The 20,331-nt window shown below is 50.7% G+C and overlaps 1 protein-coding gene across 1 annotated transcript in view; it reads left to right on the forward strand.

Annotated features, from left to right (window-relative positions):
* OSBPL2 (oxysterol binding protein like 2) overlaps positions 1-20,331 on the forward strand; it is a 61,693-nt gene that overhangs the window by 28,476 nt on the left and 12,886 nt on the right. The window contains 7 exon segments of the mRNA XM_075571416.1: positions 10,408-10,540; positions 12,795-12,870; positions 13,287-13,421; positions 15,835-15,932; positions 17,250-17,432; positions 18,700-18,791; positions 18,794-18,806. Coding sequence (XP_075427531.1) covers positions 10,408-10,540; positions 12,795-12,870; positions 13,287-13,421; positions 15,835-15,932; positions 17,250-17,432; positions 18,700-18,791; positions 18,794-18,806 — 730 coding nt within the window.

A 20,331-nucleotide genomic window follows, 5' to 3' on the forward strand; every position in this document is an offset into this window, starting at 1 on the left:
GTACTGTATTTATCAGCGCAGGAGAGGAGCGGGCAGTACTGTATTTATCAGCGCAGGAGGGCAGCGGGCAGTACTGTATTTATCAGCGCAGGAGAGGAGCGGGCAGTACTGTATTTATCAGCGCAGGAGAGGAGCGGGCAGTACTGTTTATATCAGCGCAGGAGAGGAGCAGGCAGTACTGTATTTATCAGCGCGGGAGAGGAGCGGGCAGTACTGTATATCAGTGCAGGAGAGGAGCGGGCAGTACTGTATTTATCAGCAAAGGAGAGGAGCGGGCAGTACTGTATGTATCAGCACAGGAGAGGAGCGGGCAGTACTGTATTTATCAGCAAAGGAGAGGAGCAGGCAGTACTGTATTTATCAGCGCAGGAGAGGAGTGGGCAGTACTGTATTTATCAGCGCAGGAGAGGAGCGGGCAGTACTGTATTTATCAGCACAGGAGAGGAGCGGGCAGTACTGTATTTATCAGCGCAGGAGAGGAGCAGGCAGTACTGTATTTATCAGCGCAGGAGAGGAGTGGGCAGTACTGTATTTATCAGCGCAGGAGAGGAGCGGGCAGTACTGTATTTATCAGCACAGGAGAGGAGCGGGCAGTACTGTATTTATCAGCGCAGGAGAGGAGCGGGCAGTACTGTATTTATCAGCAGAGGAGAGGAGCGGGCAGTACTGTATTTATCAGTGCAGGAGAGGAGCGGGCAGTACTGTATGTATCAGCGCAGGAGAGGAGCGGGCAGTACTGTATTTATCAGAGCAGGAGGGGAGCGGGCAGTACTGTATGTATCAGCACAGGAGGGGAGCGGGCAGTACTGTATGTATCAGCGCAGGAGAGGAGCGGGCAGTACTGTATTTATCAGCGCAGGAGAGGAGCGGGCAGTACTGTATGTATCAGCACAGGAGAGGAGCGGGCAGTACTGTATTTATCAGCGCTGGAGGGGAGCGGGCAGTACTGTATTTATCAGCGCAGGAGGGGAGCGGGCAGTACTGTATGTATCAGGACAGGAGCGGGCAGTACTGTATTTATCAGCGCAGGAGAGGAGCGGGCAGTACTGTATTTATCAGCGCAGGAGAGGAGCGGGCAGTACTGTATTTATCAGCGCAGGAGAGGAGCGGGCAGTACTGTATATATCAGCGCAGGAGAGGAGCGGGCAGTACTGTATGTATCAGCACAGGAGAGGAGCGGGCAGTACTGTATATATCAGCACAGGAGAGGAGCGGGCAGTACTGTATGTATCAGCACAGGAGAGGAGCGGGCAGTACTGTATGTATCAGCACAGGAGGGGAGCGGGCAGTACTGTATTAATCAGCACAGGAGAGGAGCGGGCAGTACTGTATGTATCAGCACAGGAGAGGAGCGGGCAGTACTGTATTTATCAGCACAGGAGAGGAGCGGGCAGTACTGTATTTATCAGCGCAGGAGAGGAGCGGGCAGTACTGTATGTATCAGCACAGGAGAGGAGCGGGCAGTACTGTATATATCAGCACAGGAGAGGAGCGGGCAGTACTGTATGTATCAGCACAGGAGAGGAGCGGGCAGTACTGTATGTATCAGCACAGGAGGGGAGCGGGCAGTACTGTATTAATCAGCACAGGAGAGGAGCGGGCAGTACTGTATGTATCAGCACAGGAGAGGAGCGGGCATTACTGTATTTATCAGCGCAGGAGGGGAGCGGGCAGTACTGTATGTATCAGGACAGGAGCGGGCAGTACTGTATTTATCAGCGCTGGAGGGGAGCGGGCAGTACTGTATTTATCAGCGCAGGAGGGGAGCGGGCAGTACTGTATGTATCAGGACAGGAGCGGGCAGTACTGTATTTATCAGCGCAGGAGAGGAGCGGGCAGTACTGTATTTATCAGCGCAGGAGAGGAGCGGGCAGTACTGTATTTATCAGCGCAGGAGAGGAGCGGGCAGTACTGTATATATCAGCGCAGGAGAGGAGCGGGCAGTACTGTATGTATCAGCACAGGAGAGGAGCGGGCAGTACTGTATATATCAGCACAGGAGAGGAGCGGGCAGTACTGTATGTATCAGCACAGGAGAGGAGCGGGCAGTACTGTATTTATCAGCGCAGGAGAGGAGCGGGCAGTACTGTATGTATCAGCGCAGGAGGGGAGCGGGCAGTACTGTATGTATCAGCGCAGGAGAGGAGCGGGCAGTACTGTATGTATCAGCGCAGGAGAGGAGCGGGCAGTACTGTATATATCAGCGCAGGAGAGGAGCGGGCAGTACTGTATATATCAGCGCAGGAGAAGAGCGGGCAGTACTGTATTTATCAGCGCAGGAGAGGAGCGGGCAGTACTGTATGTATCAGCGCAGGAGAGGAGCGGGCAGTACTGTATTTATCAGCGCAGGAGAGGAGCGGGCAGTACTGTATATATCAGCGCAGGAGAGGAGCGGGCAGTACTGTATGTATCAGCGCAGGAGGGGAGCGGGCAGTACTGTATGTATCAGCGCAGGAGAGGAGCGGGCAGTACTGTATTTATCAGCGCAGGAGAGGAGCGGGCAGTACTGTATATATCAGCGCAGGAGAGGAGCGGGCAGTACTGTATGTATCAGCGCAGGAGAGGAGCGGGCAGTACTGTATATATCAGCACAGGAGAGGAGCGGGCAGTACTGTATGTATCAGCGCAGGAGAGGAGCGGGCAGTACTGTATTTATCAGCACAGGAGAGGAGCGGGCAGTACTGTATATATCAGCGCAGGAGAGGAGCGGGCAGTACTGTATGTATCAGCGCAGGAGAGGAGCGGGCAGTACTGTATTTATCAGCGCAGGAGGGGAGCGGGCAGTACTGTATTTATCAGCGCAGGAGAGGAGCGGGCAGTACTGTATTTATCAGTGCAGGAGAGGAGCGGGCAGTACTGTATTTATCAGCGCAGGAGAGGAGCGGGCAGTACTGTATATATCAGCGCAGGAGAGGAGCGGGCAGTACTGTATGTATCAGCACAGGAGAGGAGCGGGCAGTACTGTATATATCAGCACAGGAGAGGAGCGGGCAGTACTGTATGTATCAGCACAGGAGAGGAGCGGGCAGTACTGTATGTATCAGCACAGGAGGGGAGCGGGCAGTACTGTATTAATCAGCACAGGAGAGGAGCGGGCAGTACTGTATGTATCAGCACAGGAGAGGAGCGGGCAGTACTGTATTTATCAGCACAGGAGAGGAGCGGGCAGTACTGTATTTATCAGCACAGGAGAGGAGCGGGCAGTACTGTATTTATTAGCGCAGGAGAGGAGCGGGCAGTACTGTATTTATCAGCGCAGGAGAGGAGCGGGCAGTACTGTATTTATCAGCACAGGAGAGGAGCGGGCAGTACTGTATGTATCAGCGCAGGAGAGGAGCGGGCAGCACTGTATGTATCAGCGCAGGAGAGGAGCGGGCAGTACTGTATTTATCAGCGCAGGAGAGGAGCGGGCAGTACTGTATGTATCAGCGCAGGAGGGGAGCGGGCAGTACTGTATGTATCAGCGCAGGAGAGGAGCGGGCAGTACTGTATGTATCAGCGCAGGAGAGGAGCGGGCAGTACTGTATATATCAGCGCAGGAGAGGAGCGGGCAGTACTGTATATATCAGCGCAGGAGAAGAGCGGGCAGTACTGTATGTATCAGCGCAGGAGAGGAGCGGGCAGTACTGTATTTATCAGCGCAGGAGAGGAGCGGGCAGTACTGTATATATCAGCGCAGGAGAGGAGCGGGCAGTACTGTATGTATCAGCGCAGGAGAGGAGCGGGCAGTACTGTATTTATCAGCGCAGGAGGGGAGCGGGCAGCACTGTATATATCAGCGCAGGAGAGGAGCGGGCAGTACTGTATGTATCAGCGCAGGAGAGGAGCGGGCAGTACTGTATATATCAGCACAGGAGAGGAGCGGGCAGTACTGTATGTATCAGCGCAGGAGAGGAGCGGGTAGTACTGTATTTATCAGCACAGGAGAGGAGCGGGCAGTACTGTATATATCAGCGCAGGAGAGGAGCGGGCAGTACTGTATGTATCAGCGCAGGAGAGGAGCGGGCAGTACTGTATTTATCAGCGCAGGAGAGGAGCGGGCAGTACTGTATTTATCAGTGCAGGAGAGGAGCGGGCAGTACTGTATTTATCAGCGCAGGAGAGGAGCGGGCAGTACTGTATTTATCAGTGCAGGAGAGGAGCGGGCAGTACTGTATTTATCAGCGCAGGAGAGGAGCGGGCAGTACTGTATGTATCAGCACAGGAGAGGAGCGGGCAGTACTGTATTTATCAGCGCAGGAGAGGAGCGGGCAGTACTGTATTTATCAGCGCAGGAGAGGAGCGGGCAGTACTGTATTTATCAGCGCAGGAGAGGAGCGGGCAGTACTGTATTTATCAGCGCAGGAGAGGAGCGGGCAGTACTGTATTTATCAGCGCAGGAGAGGAGCGGGCAGTACTGTATGTATCAGCGCAGGAGAGGAGCGGGCAGTACTGTATGTATCAGCGCAGGAGAGGAGCGGGCAGTACTGTATGTATCAGCGCAGGAGAGGAGCGGGCAGTACTGTATGTATCAGCGCAGGAGAGGAGCGGGCAGTACTGTATGTATCAGCGCAGGAGAGGAGCGGGCAGTACTGTATGTATCAGCGCAGGAGAGGAGCGGGCAGTACTGTATTTATCAGCACAGGAGAGGAGCGGGCAGTACTGTATTTATCAGCACAGGATGGGAGCGGGCAGTACTGTATGTATCAGCGCAGGAGAGGAGCGGGCAGTACTGTATGTATCAGCGCAGGAGAGGAGCGGGCAGTACTGTATGTATCAGCACAGGAGAGGAGCGGGCAGTACTGTATTTATCAGCACAGGAGAGGAGCGGGCAGTACTGTATGTATCAGCGCAGGAGAGGAGCGGGCAGTACTGTATTTATCAGCACAGGAGAGGAGCGGGCAGTACTGTATGTATCAGCGCAGGAGAGGAGCGGGCAGTACTGTATTTATCAGCACAGGAGAGGAGCGGGCAGTACTGTATGTATCAGCGCAGGAGAGGAGCGGGCAGTACTGTATGTATCAGCGCAGGAGAGGAGCGGGCAGTACTGTATGTATCAGCACAGGAGAGGAGCGGGCAGTACTGTATTTATCAGCACAGGAGAGGAGCGGGCAGTACTGTATTTATCAGCGCAGGAGAGGAGCGGGCAGTACTGTATGTATCAGCGCAGGAGAGGAGCGGGCAGTACTGTATTTATCAGCGCAGGAGAGGAGCGAGCAGTACAGTATTTATCAGCGCAGGAGAGGAGCGGGCAGTACTGTATGTATCAGCGCAGGAGAGGAGCGGGCAGTACTGTATGTATCAGCACAGGAGGGGAGCGGGCAGTACAGTATGTATCTACGATTTACTCCGGCAATATCCCTGTCCCTCTGCATTGGCGAAGAGATGGAGTCGGCTGCTGGTGTGACTGAGGTTTGGGGGTTGCAGGTAAAGCCTTCCAGGGCCACCTTTTGCCCACCAATGCTTCAGCAGCACCACACTTTGCTCTCCAAGTTCCTTTCTCCAAACAACTCAGGAGGGAGACTGTTGGATTGTTTGTCGTTCGTGGCTCAGCGAGGCTGCAGGACATGAGATTCCTCCTCACTTATCAGCCTGGCCTCGGGTTGTCCTGAAACATCGGGCTCCCTTCTGTGTAGAACAGGAGACAGACGGGGGGACCAGCTCATAGAGGTTTAATTAAGGGATCTCGCATATTAGCACATTAACTCATGAGAACTTAATGAGTTCCTGAGAGAGCCCTTCACCCGGCGGCCCGCTGACCTTACACTGCCCACCGAGGGCTCTCTGTCCCTGGTCATTTCATACCGGTTCATACTGTGTTACATGCAGCGTCGCTGTCTGATCACTGTCTTTTTATTCACATGCAGCTTCTTTGTCTTTTCAGCGCAATCTTGTCTTGTTCCTGCTCTGATGTTGGCTTCAGCTTTAATAATAGATGATGGTCTGGGGAATACACTGTAATAATACATACCCGGGGCTGGCAGACTGGGTAGGGAGGGAGGCAGACTGGGGAGGGAGAGAGGCAGACTGGGGAGGGAGGGAGGCAGACTGGGGGGGGGAGGGAGGCAGACTGGGGGGGGGGAGGGAGGCAGACTGGGGGGGGGAGGGAGGCAGACTGGGGGGGGGAGGGAGGCAGACTGGGGGGGGGAGGGAGGCAGACTGGGGGGGGGAGGGAGGCAGACTGGGGGGGGGAGGGAGGCAGACTGGGGGGGGAGGGAGGCAGACTGGGGGGGGAGGGAGGCAGACTGGGGGGGGAGGGAGGCAGACTGGGGGGGGGAGGCAGACTGGGGGGGGAGGCAGGCAGGCAGCGGGGAGGGAGGCAGCGGTATCTCTCCAAGCAACCGATTGTAAAATACGCTACTCTGTGTCTCGTCTTCTGGGCGGCTCCGGCTCCGTTTTTATATTTCTCGCAGCAGTAAATCTTTTGCTGACGGATGGGCCAGTGACTTAGAATCTGTGCGCGCGCGTGCGTGTGTGCGCGTGTGCGTGTGTGTGCGTGTGCGTATTTTTACATAGTACCCCAGGCATTTCTGTCAGTGTCGTGCCGTTGCTGCTTCTCCTGTACAATGTGTTCAATGAATGTCATAAGTCCAGAATACCGTTCTAAACCTTAACCACTACACTGCACCTCTTCTCTACTGGATCTACGTACGCCTGCAGCGTGTTACTAAGCAACAGTTTACAGCTCCCTCTGGGAGGAAAGGAGTTAATATTGTCCATTAACAACGGCCCCCCTTTACAGGATTGGAGCCGGGGGGGGGGGGGTGCTCAGGGGGAGCAGCGCTATTGTCTGCTCCGCATAACTTCCTGGGTTTTAAAGGGGATTTAAATGGCTGTCCAATAGGAAGCCGCAAGCGATGATGTGGCGGCTTCCTATTGGCCTGAGATGTTGATGCAGTTTTGGTTCTCCTGGAGGGAGATTGGTACCCAGTACCGTCGCTGGTATGTATGTCGGGCCCTGGCGACGTCCCAGGCTGAAATCTGAGCAGTTCAACTCCGTAGTAGCAAAGGAGGCAGAGGGAGTAACGCGTAGGATACCTTTTTATTGGACCAACAAGTAGTTATGTTACAAGCTTTCCAACCTCTCAGGTTAGGGTAGGATGAAGGACCCCGAGAGGTGGGAAAGCTTGTAACAGATCGACTACTTGTTGGGCCAATAAAAGGTATCAGTGCCCCCTACTCCCTCTCCCTCCTGTGTTCCTACATGGAAGAAAGGACCAGCACGGACCCCCCACCCTTCTTTGCAGTTCGACTCGAGGGTGGTTCGGTGCTTTAAACCAAGTTTTATTTGGCTACAGTAAGTGCTTGGGGTGAGTGTGCCGCGTGACCTTTCCAGATCATTTCGTGTGATCCCACAACGCTGCCGTTTTATTCGTTCTTGCTCCGAGGCGCAGTAGGAAGACAGACGGGTAACGCTGCTGGTCGCTAAGACCACTACAGGCTAAACAAATGGGGTTTTTTATTTTATTTCTATCTGAGGCTAATTTGGCACAATATTTTCTGTTCTCTCTGGCTTCACCTAATTAGAGGATAACGAGGAAATCCCTCTGCCATCTGGAGAAGCTTTGTAGGAAACCGCTCCACGTTGTTTTGCTGGCACAGTGGCGGCGCGCTAAAATCTTTTCCAATTTCCCCCAATCCTTGTGCCCTACGAGGTGGAGGTTACACCCCGTGCGCCTCACAGATACCTGGATAAATACCCCGTCTGCCTTACTTTGCAATGAATTCAACCTTTTTATTTTCTAACGTGCACGTTTGCTTGTTCTGTTGGATTTTTACACCGTGATGGGTAATTTGCCAATCCTCCTCTATGCGCATTTTCTGCGATCAGTAATTGGGGTTTTATGCATTAATAACTGGCATCTGGATTGAAGCAACGGGGTGAGACTCCCTGGGAGCCAGAAGGTGAGTGAGTGGCCCTCGGTGAGTGGCCCTTGAAACTTTCAAGAGGCGTCTCTTTATTATGTGGTTAAAAATCTTTCCCCGGACTGAACTAGAGTGTAGCTGCATCCAAGTTAATGAGGCTAACATCTTCCCCAGTATAGGGCAGACGGCTTCGCAGCACTATTTCTCACTTTTGAATTTCTTTCCTCTTTTCTCGCTGCCAACTCCCCCACCTACCAACAGAATAAATGGAAGAACAAAGAATGATTGTATCGTTTGTCAGACTGGCGCAGATGTATCGACATAAAGAAACTTCACGTAGATGTTTGTTTTTGACGCATCGCTCGTTCTTCTCGCGTTTGCGTCAAATGTATGCAAGTGTTTTACACTTGATGCAAATTGTTGGCAAGAAAAGTTTTCACCACCTCAGACCGGGCGGATTTTTTTGACACAAATACAAGATACAAAAATGATGCACGAAGACAGTGTGATGCATCTCATTATAATCTGTGCACCATGTAACTCCTCCCCCAACTCCTCCTACTGACTCTCCCCAAGGTGCATGCTGGGGCAGAGGCGCAGAATGTGATGCATCTCATTATAATCTGTGCACCATGTAACTCCTCCCCCAACTCCTCCTACTGACTCTCCCCAAGGTGCAAGCTGGGGCAGAGGCGCAGAATGTGATGCATCTCATTATAATCTGTGCCCCATGTAACTCCCCCAACTCCTCCTACTGACTCTCCCCAAGGTGCATGCTGGGGCAGAGACGCAGAATGTGATACATCTCATTATAATCTGTGCACCATGTAACTCCTCCCCCAACTCCTCCTACTGACTCTCCCCAAGGTGCAAACTGGGACAGAGATGCAGAATGTGATACATCTCATTATAATCTGTGCCCCATGTAACTCTCCCCAACTCCTCCTACTGACTTTCCCCAAGGTGCAAGCTGGGACAGAGATGCAGAATGTGATGCATCTCATTATAATCTGTGCCCCATGGAACTCCCCCAACTCCTGCTACTGACTCTCCCCAAGGTGCAAGCTGGGGCAGAGACGCAGAATGTGATACATCTCAATATAATCTGTGCACCATGTAACTCCCCCCAACTCCTCCTACTGACTCTCCCCAAGGTGCATGCTGGGGCAGAGAGACGCAGAATGTGATGCATCTCATTATAATCTGTGCACCATGGATCTCCCCCAACTCCTGCTACTGACTCTCCCCAAGGTGCAAGCTGGGGCAGAGACGCAGAATGTGATACATCTCAATATAATCTGTGCACCATGTAACTCCCCCCAACTCCTCCTACTGACTCTCCCCAAGGTGCATGATGGGGCAGAGAGACGCAGAATGTGATGCATCTCATTATAATCTGTGCACCATGGAACTCCCCTAACTCCTGCTACTGACTCTCCCCAAGGTGCAAGCTGGGGCAGAGACGCAGAATGTGATACATCTCATTATAATCTGTGCCCCATGTAACTCCCCCCAACTCCTCCTACTGACTCTCCCCAAGGTGCAAGCTGGGACAGAGACGCAGAATGTGATACATCTCATTATAATCTGTGCACCATGTAACTCCCCCCCAACCCCTCCTACTGACTCTCCCCAAGGTGCAAGCTGGGACAGAGACGCAGAATGTGATACATCTCATTATAATCTGTGCACCATGTAACTCCCCCCCAACCCCTCCTACTGACTCTCCCCAAGGTGCAAGCTGGGACCGAGACGCAGAATGTGATACATCTCATTATAATCTGTGCACCATGTAACTCCCCCCCCCCCAACTCCTCCTACTGACTCTCCCCAAATGTCAAGGTGAAGCAAAACTTGGAGCAAAGACCTTGATACATTGACGCAAGAGACGCCAAATGAAAATGACGCAATTTGTGTCCTTTATTGCTCCAAATTTGCTATAATACATCACCCCAATCTTCTATCTTATTTGCATATATATTCATATTTCCTATTGTAAGTTCTTTAATGTGTCTCAATTTTAATTAATGTTAATGACGCAAAACGCTCTGTGCATACTCTTCGGAGTAACAAATACTTATGAATCTCATTATTTGTTATTTTTCAGTACGGGACTTTTTGCATTTTTCTTTTTGACCAATCCGAATGGCTCAATAAATATTTTTCTATTCCCATCTAAGTGTGCGGCGACTTAATTTCCCTTTCATATCAATTTTAATAACGAAAATTGTAGTAATGTTGTAATCCGTTTTTTTTCCCCCATTGATTTTTAGCACTTTTAGGTTTTTTTTTGCATTTCTGTGAATTAAATATTCATTATAAGGAAAGAAGCCGGTGACTTTTCTGCGGGACAGGGCAGCAAGGCATTTCCAGCAGGGTAGGGGTTAAGTGTGGACTTTATACAAGTTCCCTGTTGGCAGGAGCACAGTGCGGTATTATTGCACAACATCCAGCAGCTGTAAAGAAACAAGAGACCTTCAAGTTTCCGGAGATCACTGGCGTTCAATGTCAGCCGCGTAACCTCCCTGCCGTCCCCTTCTCTCGCTCCCCCCACCCCCCCAGGCATCGACTCCGACAATTCCTCGGGCGAATTCGCGGACGTCGTCCAGAAAGCCGCCGAGATGACGCTCGCCGACCACAACGCCGAGCCCTCGGGCGAGAGGTGGCTGCAGGAGAACGGAGTGAAGAAGCACCGGTAAGCTTGTCCCGCGGTCTGCGCCGCCCGCGTCTTATCACTGCCGAGGGGAAAGGCGCCGTGCGCATGTGGAATTATCTTTGCGCAGCGAGCGGGCTGATAAACTTCCCTCGGACCGTACGTCTGAGCTAGTGACCACATTTGTGTTTACATAGTGCGTTAGCCACGCAGCGTTTATAGAAAGGCGTATAAAATATGATCAAGCTATTTCTTCAAAGTGCAGAGCGCCTCAAAGATGGATGCAAAGTAGCGCGCTTCTCACAAGTTCAGGGCTGATGGAACGTTGTTATTCCACTGTGCTTGGCTGTTGCATTAAATGGGGAACCTCATTATGAACGTGTGAGTAGATATACTTTATATCTCTCTTAGAGGAGACCGGCACTTTGAAGAAATTGTCAGTGTTGTGTTGCACACGCCGGTTTCTCCGCGCCTGAGGCTGTTCCCCTGCACTTTGGGGATTGTGCTGTATGAAATATGATGCAATGTGAGGATCTTGGCACCGAACCCAAGATGTCAACGGAGGAAGAAGAAAGTTTTAAGGCCCTTATTCTGCACACTGATGGTGCCGATCGTACGGGAAGCCCCTTTCGACTTTAATGGGAGTGTCTTCGTGTGTTCAGGCATATAGGAAGTAGGCCCTTAACCTGTTAACTTCCAGTGCTCTGCAACACATTGACACGCAGAGCCCCAGCAGAAGGGTTAAAGTGAGTGCTAGCTCTTCCCCCCAGCTGCTTTAATATGAGCCACGCTTGGTGATGGGACTGGAGACGTTTCTGTTACTAACTCGCATCATATTTAAGCGGCGGTGGCAACGTGACACTTCATTATTCACCTGCATCATTTCTCTCTGGGCACGGAGCGGCGTGTGGCAGAGAAGGATGCAGTTAGTATGCGGGCGTGTCATGTGCCACATGCATCGTACCACGGCCATGCGACTTCCTTCCCCATTAAAGCAGCAATACTACATTCTCCTTTTCTTATCTGCATACGTACAGCATGTGACCACGTATATATTTCTACATTCTTACCTAAGCAATTGTTGGGGGCTGCTGTTACCATCCTGGTTGTGTGTGTAACATTGTGGCTGCTTCAGTTAGTGGAACGCAGCAGCTACAATGTATCCTTGTATTAATTAACATTATTGTTACAGTTTGCCGCAGTTTACATTGGCAACAAGTTATCCCAAGCAGGACAATGTTGCAAAGATCTTGCACTGCGGGGGATGTGTGCTAAACCCTGCTCTAGAAATCCATCAACGGTGCACTCAGTGTGTCGGAAAGCCGCTCCGGCAGTGAAATGGTTAATTAGTGGCCCCCTAGTCTGAAGACCCCATGTGTGGGTGGGACAGATGTCCGTGTGGACATGGTTAAAGGGGATTTGAAACGAGCATCTGATAACGGGCTTCCTGGGGTCTAATCCTAAACTCCGTGCTCCCCTGTCCTTGGGGACGCGCACGCTCTGCCCCATTATAGGTTTTCAGTCCCATTATAGGTTTTCAGACCCATTATAGGTTTTCAGTCCCATTATAGGTTTTCAGTCCCATTATAGGTTTTCAGACCCATTATAGGTTTTCAGTCCCATTATAGGTTTTCAGTCCCATTATAGGTTTTCAGTCCCGTGCTATTTTCCTCTTCGCTGTTGACCTTTTTTTGATGTTTCTTTGTAATCCGGGCCCCCAAGCAGCAATGTATCGCAAAGTAGTAATCAAACTTTACGAAATGCAGAGCGGACGCGCCAGGGATGGTGGCCAGGCACGCAATGCGCACAGGGTTTAAAGGGGCAATCCCTCCTAGGGACAAAGTGAACTAATTCCAGTGACATGTTTAGAGGGTCTCATCCGGGTAATACCCATTTTCTTTTTTCTTTACACCCAAATAAAGTATTTCTAATGCACTTTTATGAAAGTGCCACTTGGGAGGGGTGTGATTCCCTCCGTCTGCTCCCTTGTGTGATGTCACACTGTGATGTCACACTGTGATGTCAAGAGAGCGCTTGCACACACAGCGTCTCACCCCCCTTTATCTTTTATTGGCGCTCTAATAAGGGGGGATGGATAAGAGGTGAGAAAACATTCGGTTGACAAACGCGTCCCTGTATTGGAGCCCCTAAGAAATTCCGCGGGTCGCCTCTGTGGGATTGCACCTTTTTTATAACCGCTCCGTCTTCCCGTGTGCATTTCGACGGCTCGTATTTACTCTCCGTGTTTCTAAAACCTTGTTGTTTGTTTGTTTTTAACCCCGTCCCCGCCTCTCAGGACGTCGCTGCCGGCACCGATGTTCTCCAGGAACGATTTCAGCATATGGAGCATATTAAAGAAATGCATCGGACTGGTAAATGGCACAGACTGAGGGGGTGGGGGTGGTGGGGAGGGGGGGGCGCGCGCATTCCCAGACCGCAGCTCTCCGCTGCACAATGGGGCCGTTTTTGATGCTCCTCTCTGCGAATCTGCAGCGATTGGTTACTTGACAATTCCTCTAAAGGCGCCACTTATAATTGAATGTAACAGGGCACATTCTGCTTTTATTATAACATGTTTACGGGGGACGTCTTGTTTTTTGGGGGAGGGGGGGTCGCCTAGCCCTATTTCTTGCAGCAATCACTGACACTCCATCAGAATGTATTTATTTTAATTTCGTCTCTTGCCGCCGTCTCCCAGCACTCGTGCCACGGGTTGTTGCCTTGTGTGAGGAGCCCCTCACACCGCCGCGCCTCTGATTTATTCGCCGCGTTCTTTCTTGCCCTTTAGGAACTGTCGAAAATCACAATGCCGATTGTCTTTAACGAGCCCCTCAGCTTCCTGCAGCGAATCACCGAATACATGGAGCATACGTACCTCATTAACAAGGCCTGCTCCTGCGCAGATCCGCTGCTCAGGATGCAGGTCAGTGCGTTCTACAGCATCCGCCAAGGAAACGCCAACACTGCAGTGTCTGTGTGTCTCTCTGTGTGTGTGTGTGTGTGTGTGTGTGTGTCTCTGTGTGTGTGTGTGTGTGTGTGTGTCTCTCTCTCTCTGTGTGTGTGTCTCTCTCTGTGTGTGTGTCTCTCTCTGTGTGTGTGTGTTTCTCTCTGTGTGTGTGTGTTTCTCTCTGTGTGTGTGTGTTTCTCTCTGTGTGTGTGTGTGTGTCTCTCTGTGTGTGTGTGTGTGTCTCTCTGTGTGTGTGTGTGTGTCTCTCTGTGTGTGTGTGTGTGTGTGTGTGTGTCTCTGTGTGTGTGTGTGTGTCTCTCTGTTTGTGTGTGTCTCTCTGTGTGTGTGTGTCTCTCTGTGTGTGTGTGTGTGTGTGTCTCTCTGTGTGTGTGTGTGTGTGTGTGTGTGTCTCTGTGTGTGTGTGTGTGTCTCTGTGTGTGTGGGTGTGTGTGTGTGTGTCTCTCTGTCTCTGTGTGTGTCTCTCTGTCTGTGTGTGTGTGTCTCTGTCTGTGTTTGTGTGTCTCTCTGTGTGTGTGTGTCTCTCTGTGTGTGTGTGTCTCTCTGTGTGTGTGTGTGTGTGTGTCTTTGTCTGTGTGTCTGTGTGTGTGTGTCTTTGTCTGTCTGTGTCTTTGTCTGTCTGTGTCTTTGTCTGTGTGTGTGTCTTTCTTTGTCTGTTTTGTGTGTGTCTTTCTTTGTCTGTTTTGTGTGTGTCTTTCTTTGTCTGTGTGTGTGTCTTTCTTTGTCTGTGTGTGTGTGTCTTTGTCTGTGTGTGTCTTTGTCTGTCTGTGTGTGTGTCTTTGTCTGTCTGTGTGTGTGTCTTTGTCTGTGTGTGTGTCTTTGTCTGTGTGTGTGTCTTTGTCTGTCTGTGTGTGTGTCTTTGTCTGTCTGTGTGTGTGTCTTTGTCTGTCTGTGTGTGTGTCTTTGTCTGTCTGTGTGTGTGTCTTTGTCTGTCTGTGTGTGTGTCTTTGTCTCTCTGTGTGTGTGTGTGTGTCTTTGTGTGTGTGTGTCTTTGTGTGTGTGTGTCTTTGTGTGTGTGTGTGTGTGTGTGTGTGTGTGTGTGTGTGTGTGTGTGTGTGTGTTATTGATCAGTAAACCAGTGCCATGTTTGATCTGGGAGAGGTATGTGCAGTTTGCGCAGGCGTGAAAATGAGGCACAATTCTTTGTCGCTGATAATAATTGGAGGATTCCGGGAGTAAGGGGCAGTATTATTTAACACACTTCACACAATATATAAGGGGAAAATGTCCGAAAGAAACAGCTCTGTTCTTTGTGTTGGGCCTGCTCTTTAAGCGGTTGAATTTGTTAAATGAAATACTTTATTAGATTTATTTACGTTATAGTTTTTCTTAATTTTGCAATTTATGCGGTGGTAGAGCTATACACACAGAATGAATCTCTGACCCCAGAGCTCACAATTCAGATTTTCAACAAGAGCTTGCACAGGCAAAGCCCCTTATCTTTGTTGGAACTCTATAAATAAAGCACTTGATTGATTAACACTCCCTTATTTAGAGGACCCCAAAGAAAATACATTTGTGCATGAATTTGTCCATAGAAACTGTAGCAGCCAAAAGTTTGCTTTACAAATGGTTACATTTGTTTAAGGAAAACAATCGGATTTGTTAAATTTATGTAAAAAGTGGTGTTGGTGACATGCAAACACCTCCCTCATTTTCATCACAAACGTCCCCAAAAAGGGTTGTACGTGTTGGCCATATGTCTGGCAGCTAAGGGGTTTTAAGAGAACCTGTATCGCTTATTTGATGACTGTATGGCGAATGTCACGAGACGCGGTGCGTTAGTGTGATGGCGAGACGCCGGTGCTGCGTCTCTGTATTCCTACACGTGGCTTCACACCTGAGGTGTGCTGGATACAGGTGTGTGTGTGTGTGTGTGTGTGTGTGTGTGTTATGCAGATGGTTTTATTAGGTGGGGCTTGTATGTCCCTGGAAAGAAATATTGGTGTGTGTGTGTATATATGTGATCTTGTGGTTCTAAACCTGTGTGTGTCTATACATTCCTTGTCAAGGTGCTCACTCCTTAGCCAATTTAAACAAAAAAATGAACGCGTGCACGTATCATCTGGAATAACCAAATATATATAAATATATTATTATTATATATACACTCAGAGAGAACACCCAGCACACTATATAAGATATAGTGTAGTCCAAATGTGACACCAGCGTTTCTCAACCATCGGACTTTCATCCCCGAACTGCTGGTGTCGCATTTGGATCATACACATATATAGTGAATATTGGCGTCCCAGGTGTCCTGCTGGCCTGCCAACCCCCCCCGCCCCCCACCCCCTTACCCGTTCCTCGGAGCAGAGGCTGTGTGCTGTTAGAGGCAGATCAATATCTGAGCGTGTTTTCCCCCCCGCAGACTGTAGCTGCATTTGCTGTCTCTGCTGTTGCTTCACAGTGGGAGAGGACAGGGAAACCATTTAACCCCTTGCTGGGAGAAACCTACGAGTTATTAAGGTGAGACCTGGTGCTGCATGTGGGAGGGATTGTGGGAAAGAAGCCGTCCCCGGGTGTCCCAGTCTACAGGTCACAGTTCAGTAATAGCCAAACCATTACATTTCATATTCAAGGACTCCATTTCCACAGGCCCAGTACCGCAAGACTGGTGTACAGCAGACGTGGTGCCTATATTTAAAAAGGGAGCTAGATCACAACCGGGGAATTACAGACCTGCAAGCCTGACTTCAATAGTGGGGAAGCTATTTGAAGGTTTAATACGGGATAATATGCAGGAATACCTAATGGAAAACAAAATTATTAGTAATAGCATGGATTTATGAAGGATAGATCATGCCAAACTAACCCTGTTAGTTTCTTTGAGGAGGTAAGTGGGAATTTAGACCAGGGTAATGCAGTTGATGTGGTCTACTTAGATTTTGCAAAGGCTTTTAGTACGATTCCACACACGAGGTTGGTGTACAAAATAAAGCAAATTTGACTCAGTAAAAATATTTGCACCTGAACTGAAAGCTGGTTGAAGGATAGACAACAGTTATAAATTTGGACCTTTTCAGGTTGGGCTATAGTTGTGAGTGGAGTACCTCAGGGATCGGTACTGGGACCCCTGGTTTTTAACTTGTTTATTAATGACCTTGAGGTTGGCATAGAGAGCAAAGTCTCCATCTTTGCTGATGACACTAAATTGTGTAAGGTAATAGAATCAGAGCAGGATGTAATTTCTCTCCTGAAGGACTTTGAGAGACTGGAAACGTGGGCAGGTAAATGGCAGATGAGGTTTAATACAGATAAATGTAAAGTTATGCATTTGGGAATCAATAATAAACAGGCGACGTACAAACTAAATGGGGATAAATTCGGGTAATCCTTGATAGAGAAGGATTTAGGAGTGCTTCTCGACAGCAGGCTTGGCAATACAGTAAGGGCAGTTACAATGTGGAATTCATTATCCATGGAGGCTGTGATGGCAGATACAATAGATGTGTTCAAAAAAAGGTTGGACCTCCTTTTAGAAAGGAAAGGTATACAGGGATATACCACATAAGTAAACACGGGAAGGATGTTGATTTCAGGGAGGTTGTCATTATTGGAGTCAGGAAGGAATGTATTTTCCCCTTATGAGATATCATTGGATGATGTGTCACTGGGGTTTTGATTTTGCCTTCCTCTGGATATATATATATGATATATATACTGTAACTACATACGCAGGGTATGCATCTGTTGTCTAGATGTAACATAGGTTGAACTCGATGGACATATGTCTTTTTTCTTCCTACGTCCTCACCCTTGGACCGATGTATCTGTCTCTTGCAGGGAGGACTTGGGGTTCCGGTTCGTCTCGGAACAAGTCAGCCATCACCCCCCCGTTAGTGCTTTCTATTCGGAAGGTCTGAACAAGGACTTTGTCTTTCACGGCTCCATCTACCCCAAGCTGAAGTTTTGGGGGAAGAGCGTGGAGGCGGAACCCCGGGGCACCATTACTCTGGAGCTGCTCAAGTAAGTGGGGGTGTTACTGGCTGACAGGCTGGTGTGGGGGTAAGAACGCGGTGCGAGTCCCGGCGTCTGCTCCTTGTTACCTTGCATAAGTCATTATCTCCCTGTGCCTCAGGCTGCAAAATTAGATTGTAGGCTCTGCAGGGCAGAATGCTACGTACAGTGCTGCATCCACTGCCAGTGCTATATAAGAATAGAAAATATATTCGTGTGTCCTCTGTGTGTGTGTGTGTGTGTCCTCTGTGTGTGTGTGTGTCCTCTGTGTGTGTGTGTCCTCTGTGTGTGTGTGTGTCCTCTGTGTGTGTGTGTGTGTCCTCTGTGTGTGTGTGTGTGTGTGTGTGTGTGTGTCCTCTGTGTGTGTGTGTGTGTGTGTGTGTCCTCTGTGTGTGTGTGTGTCCTCTGTGTGTGTGTGTGTGTCCTCTGTGTGTGTGTGTGTGTGTGTGTGTGTGTCCTCTGTGTGTGTGTGTGTCCTCTGTGTGTGTGTGTCCTCTGTGTGTGTGTCCTCTGTGTGTGTGTCCTGTGTGTATGTGTCCTGTGTGTATGTGTCCTGTGTGTGTGTGTCCTCTGTGTGTGTGTCCTCTGTGTGTGTGTCCTCTGTGTGTGTGTGTGTCCTCTGTGTGTGTGTGTGTGTGTCCTCTGTGTGTGTGTGTGTCCTCTGTGTGTGTGTGTGTGTCCTCTGTGTGTGTGTGTGTCCTGTGTGTGTGTGTCCTGTGTGTGTGTGTGTGTGTGTGTGTCCTGTGTGTGTGTGTGTGTGTGTCCTGTGTGTGTGTCCTGTGTGTGTGTGTGTGTGTGTGTGTCCTGTGTGTGTGTGTCCTGTGTGTGTGTGTCCTGTGTGTGTGTGTGTGTGTGTCCTGTGTGTGTGTGTGTCTGTGTGTGTGTCCTGCTTGTATTGGGCCAGGACACAATTGTATATCAGGGCCCCATGTGAGCGAGTGGTGAGTGCTTGTTCAGGGTGGGGACAGGAAGCCTAACTGCAGCAAAGAGAGGGCCCGCCTGCTTCTTGCAGTGTCCTCCCTGCATAGTAAGGGACTTCAGCTCCCTGGTTAATCCCGGAAGTCACAACCTACTCTCTGTCTGGCCCAAGTTCCCGGCCAGGCCGGGCTCCCCGATTTGTGGCCCTGTGGTGTTTGCTGCAGGAAGTCCGTGAAGGGGACCCCTGCGTTAAAATATCCACTGTGCTATATAGAGAGAACTGATCTGCATTATTACTGTGTAATAGCTCTCCCTGAGCAGAGACACTGACATGGGGGGGTCTGTGTCTCCCCAACAGGCACAAAGAGGCTTACACATGGACTAACCCGAGTTGCTGCGTGCACAACGTCATCATCGGGAAGCTGTGGATAGAACAGTACGGACCGGTAGAGGTGTAAATCACAGGTAACGACCGCTACGCACCGACGTCCGGCCCTCGCAGATTACACGCGCTGATTTCTGAATCCCGCATTGTTATTTGAAGAGCTCAAAGTCACGCTCTGCGCCCGCCAGGTTAGGAATCCTTCCGACTGCTCCTCAGGGGGCCTGAGGTGCCTACTGACTGCTCCTCAGGGGGCCTGAGGTGCCTACTGACTGCTCCTCAGGGAGCCTGTGGTGCCTACTGACTGCTCCTCAGGGGGCCTGAGGTGCCTACTGACTGCTCCTCAGGGGGCCTGAGGTGCCTTCTGACTGCTCACCAGGGGGCCTGTGGTGCCTTCCAACTGCTCACAAGGGGGCCTGAGGTGCCTTCTGACTGCTCACCGGGGGGCTTGTGGTGCCTTCTGACTGCTCACCAGGGGGCCTGTGTGCCTTCTGACTGCTCACCGGGAACCTGAGGTGCCTTCTGACTGCTCCTCAGGGGGCCTGAGGTGCCTACTGACTGCTCCTCAGGGGGCCTGAGGTGCCTTCTGACTGCTCACCAGGGGGCCTGTGGTGCTTCCAACTGCTCACAAGGGGGCCTGAGGTGCCTTCTGACTGCTCACCGGGGGGCTTGTGGTGCCTTCTGACTGCTCACCAGGGGGCCTGTGGTGCCTTCTGACTGCTCACCAGGGGGGCCTGTCGTGCCTTCTGACTGCTCACCATGGGGCCTGTGGTGCCTTCTGACTGCTCACCATGGGGCCTGTGGTGCCTTCTGACTGCTCACCAGTTGGCCTGTGGTGCCTTCCGACTGTGGTGCCTTCCGACTGCTTCCCAATGAGTCACGCACACCCTGCAAAGCAGCGCCCGGTGACCGCGCCGATTACATGGCGCTGACTGCCTCGCGTCAATATTTTGTATGGTGTGTTCCTGAGGTCTATTGACTTTATAGCAACATAGTGTGTGTGTGTCTGTGTCCCACCCAGTATATGTGCCAACGGCGGGGCGCACTGTAAATCGCTATACTGCAAAATACAAAACAATCCCTAGGGACCGGTACTCGCCACGCAGTACGTTTTATTGGAATCCAAACCTCAACGTTTCCGTACCACTGACCCGTCTTGAGAGGCTCCGGTGCGTGCCGAAACGGGGATTACAATAAACCTACCTGCCGTAGAATCTGGTACAGGATTGGATTCCAAGAGAGATTTAAAAGGCCAAGACGATGTAGAATGGGAAGATGTAATCAGATCTGGTGGAGAAGAGCCTGTAACCGCAGTACCTTGGAGATCCTTGGGGAGGCAGTGGGGAGAAGAGGCAGTAACGGCAGTACCTGGGAGATCCTTGGGGAGGCAGTGGAGAGAAGAGGCTGTAACGGCAGTACCTGGGAGATCCTTGGGGAGGCAGTGGGGAGAAGAGGCTGTAACGGCAGTACCTGGGAGATCCTTGGGGAGGCAGTGGGGAGAAGAGGCTGTAACGGCAGTACCTGGGGAGATCCTTGGGGAGGCAGTGGGAGAAGAGGCTGTAACGGCAGTACCTTGTATATCAGCTAGTTTGATATATATCTCATCTT

The sequence above is a fragment of the Ascaphus truei genome, chromosome 15 (assembly GCF_040206685.1).
Source record: "Ascaphus truei isolate aAscTru1 chromosome 15, aAscTru1.hap1, whole genome shotgun sequence".
Classification (NCBI taxonomy): Eukaryota; Metazoa; Chordata; class Amphibia; order Anura; family Ascaphidae; genus Ascaphus; species Ascaphus truei.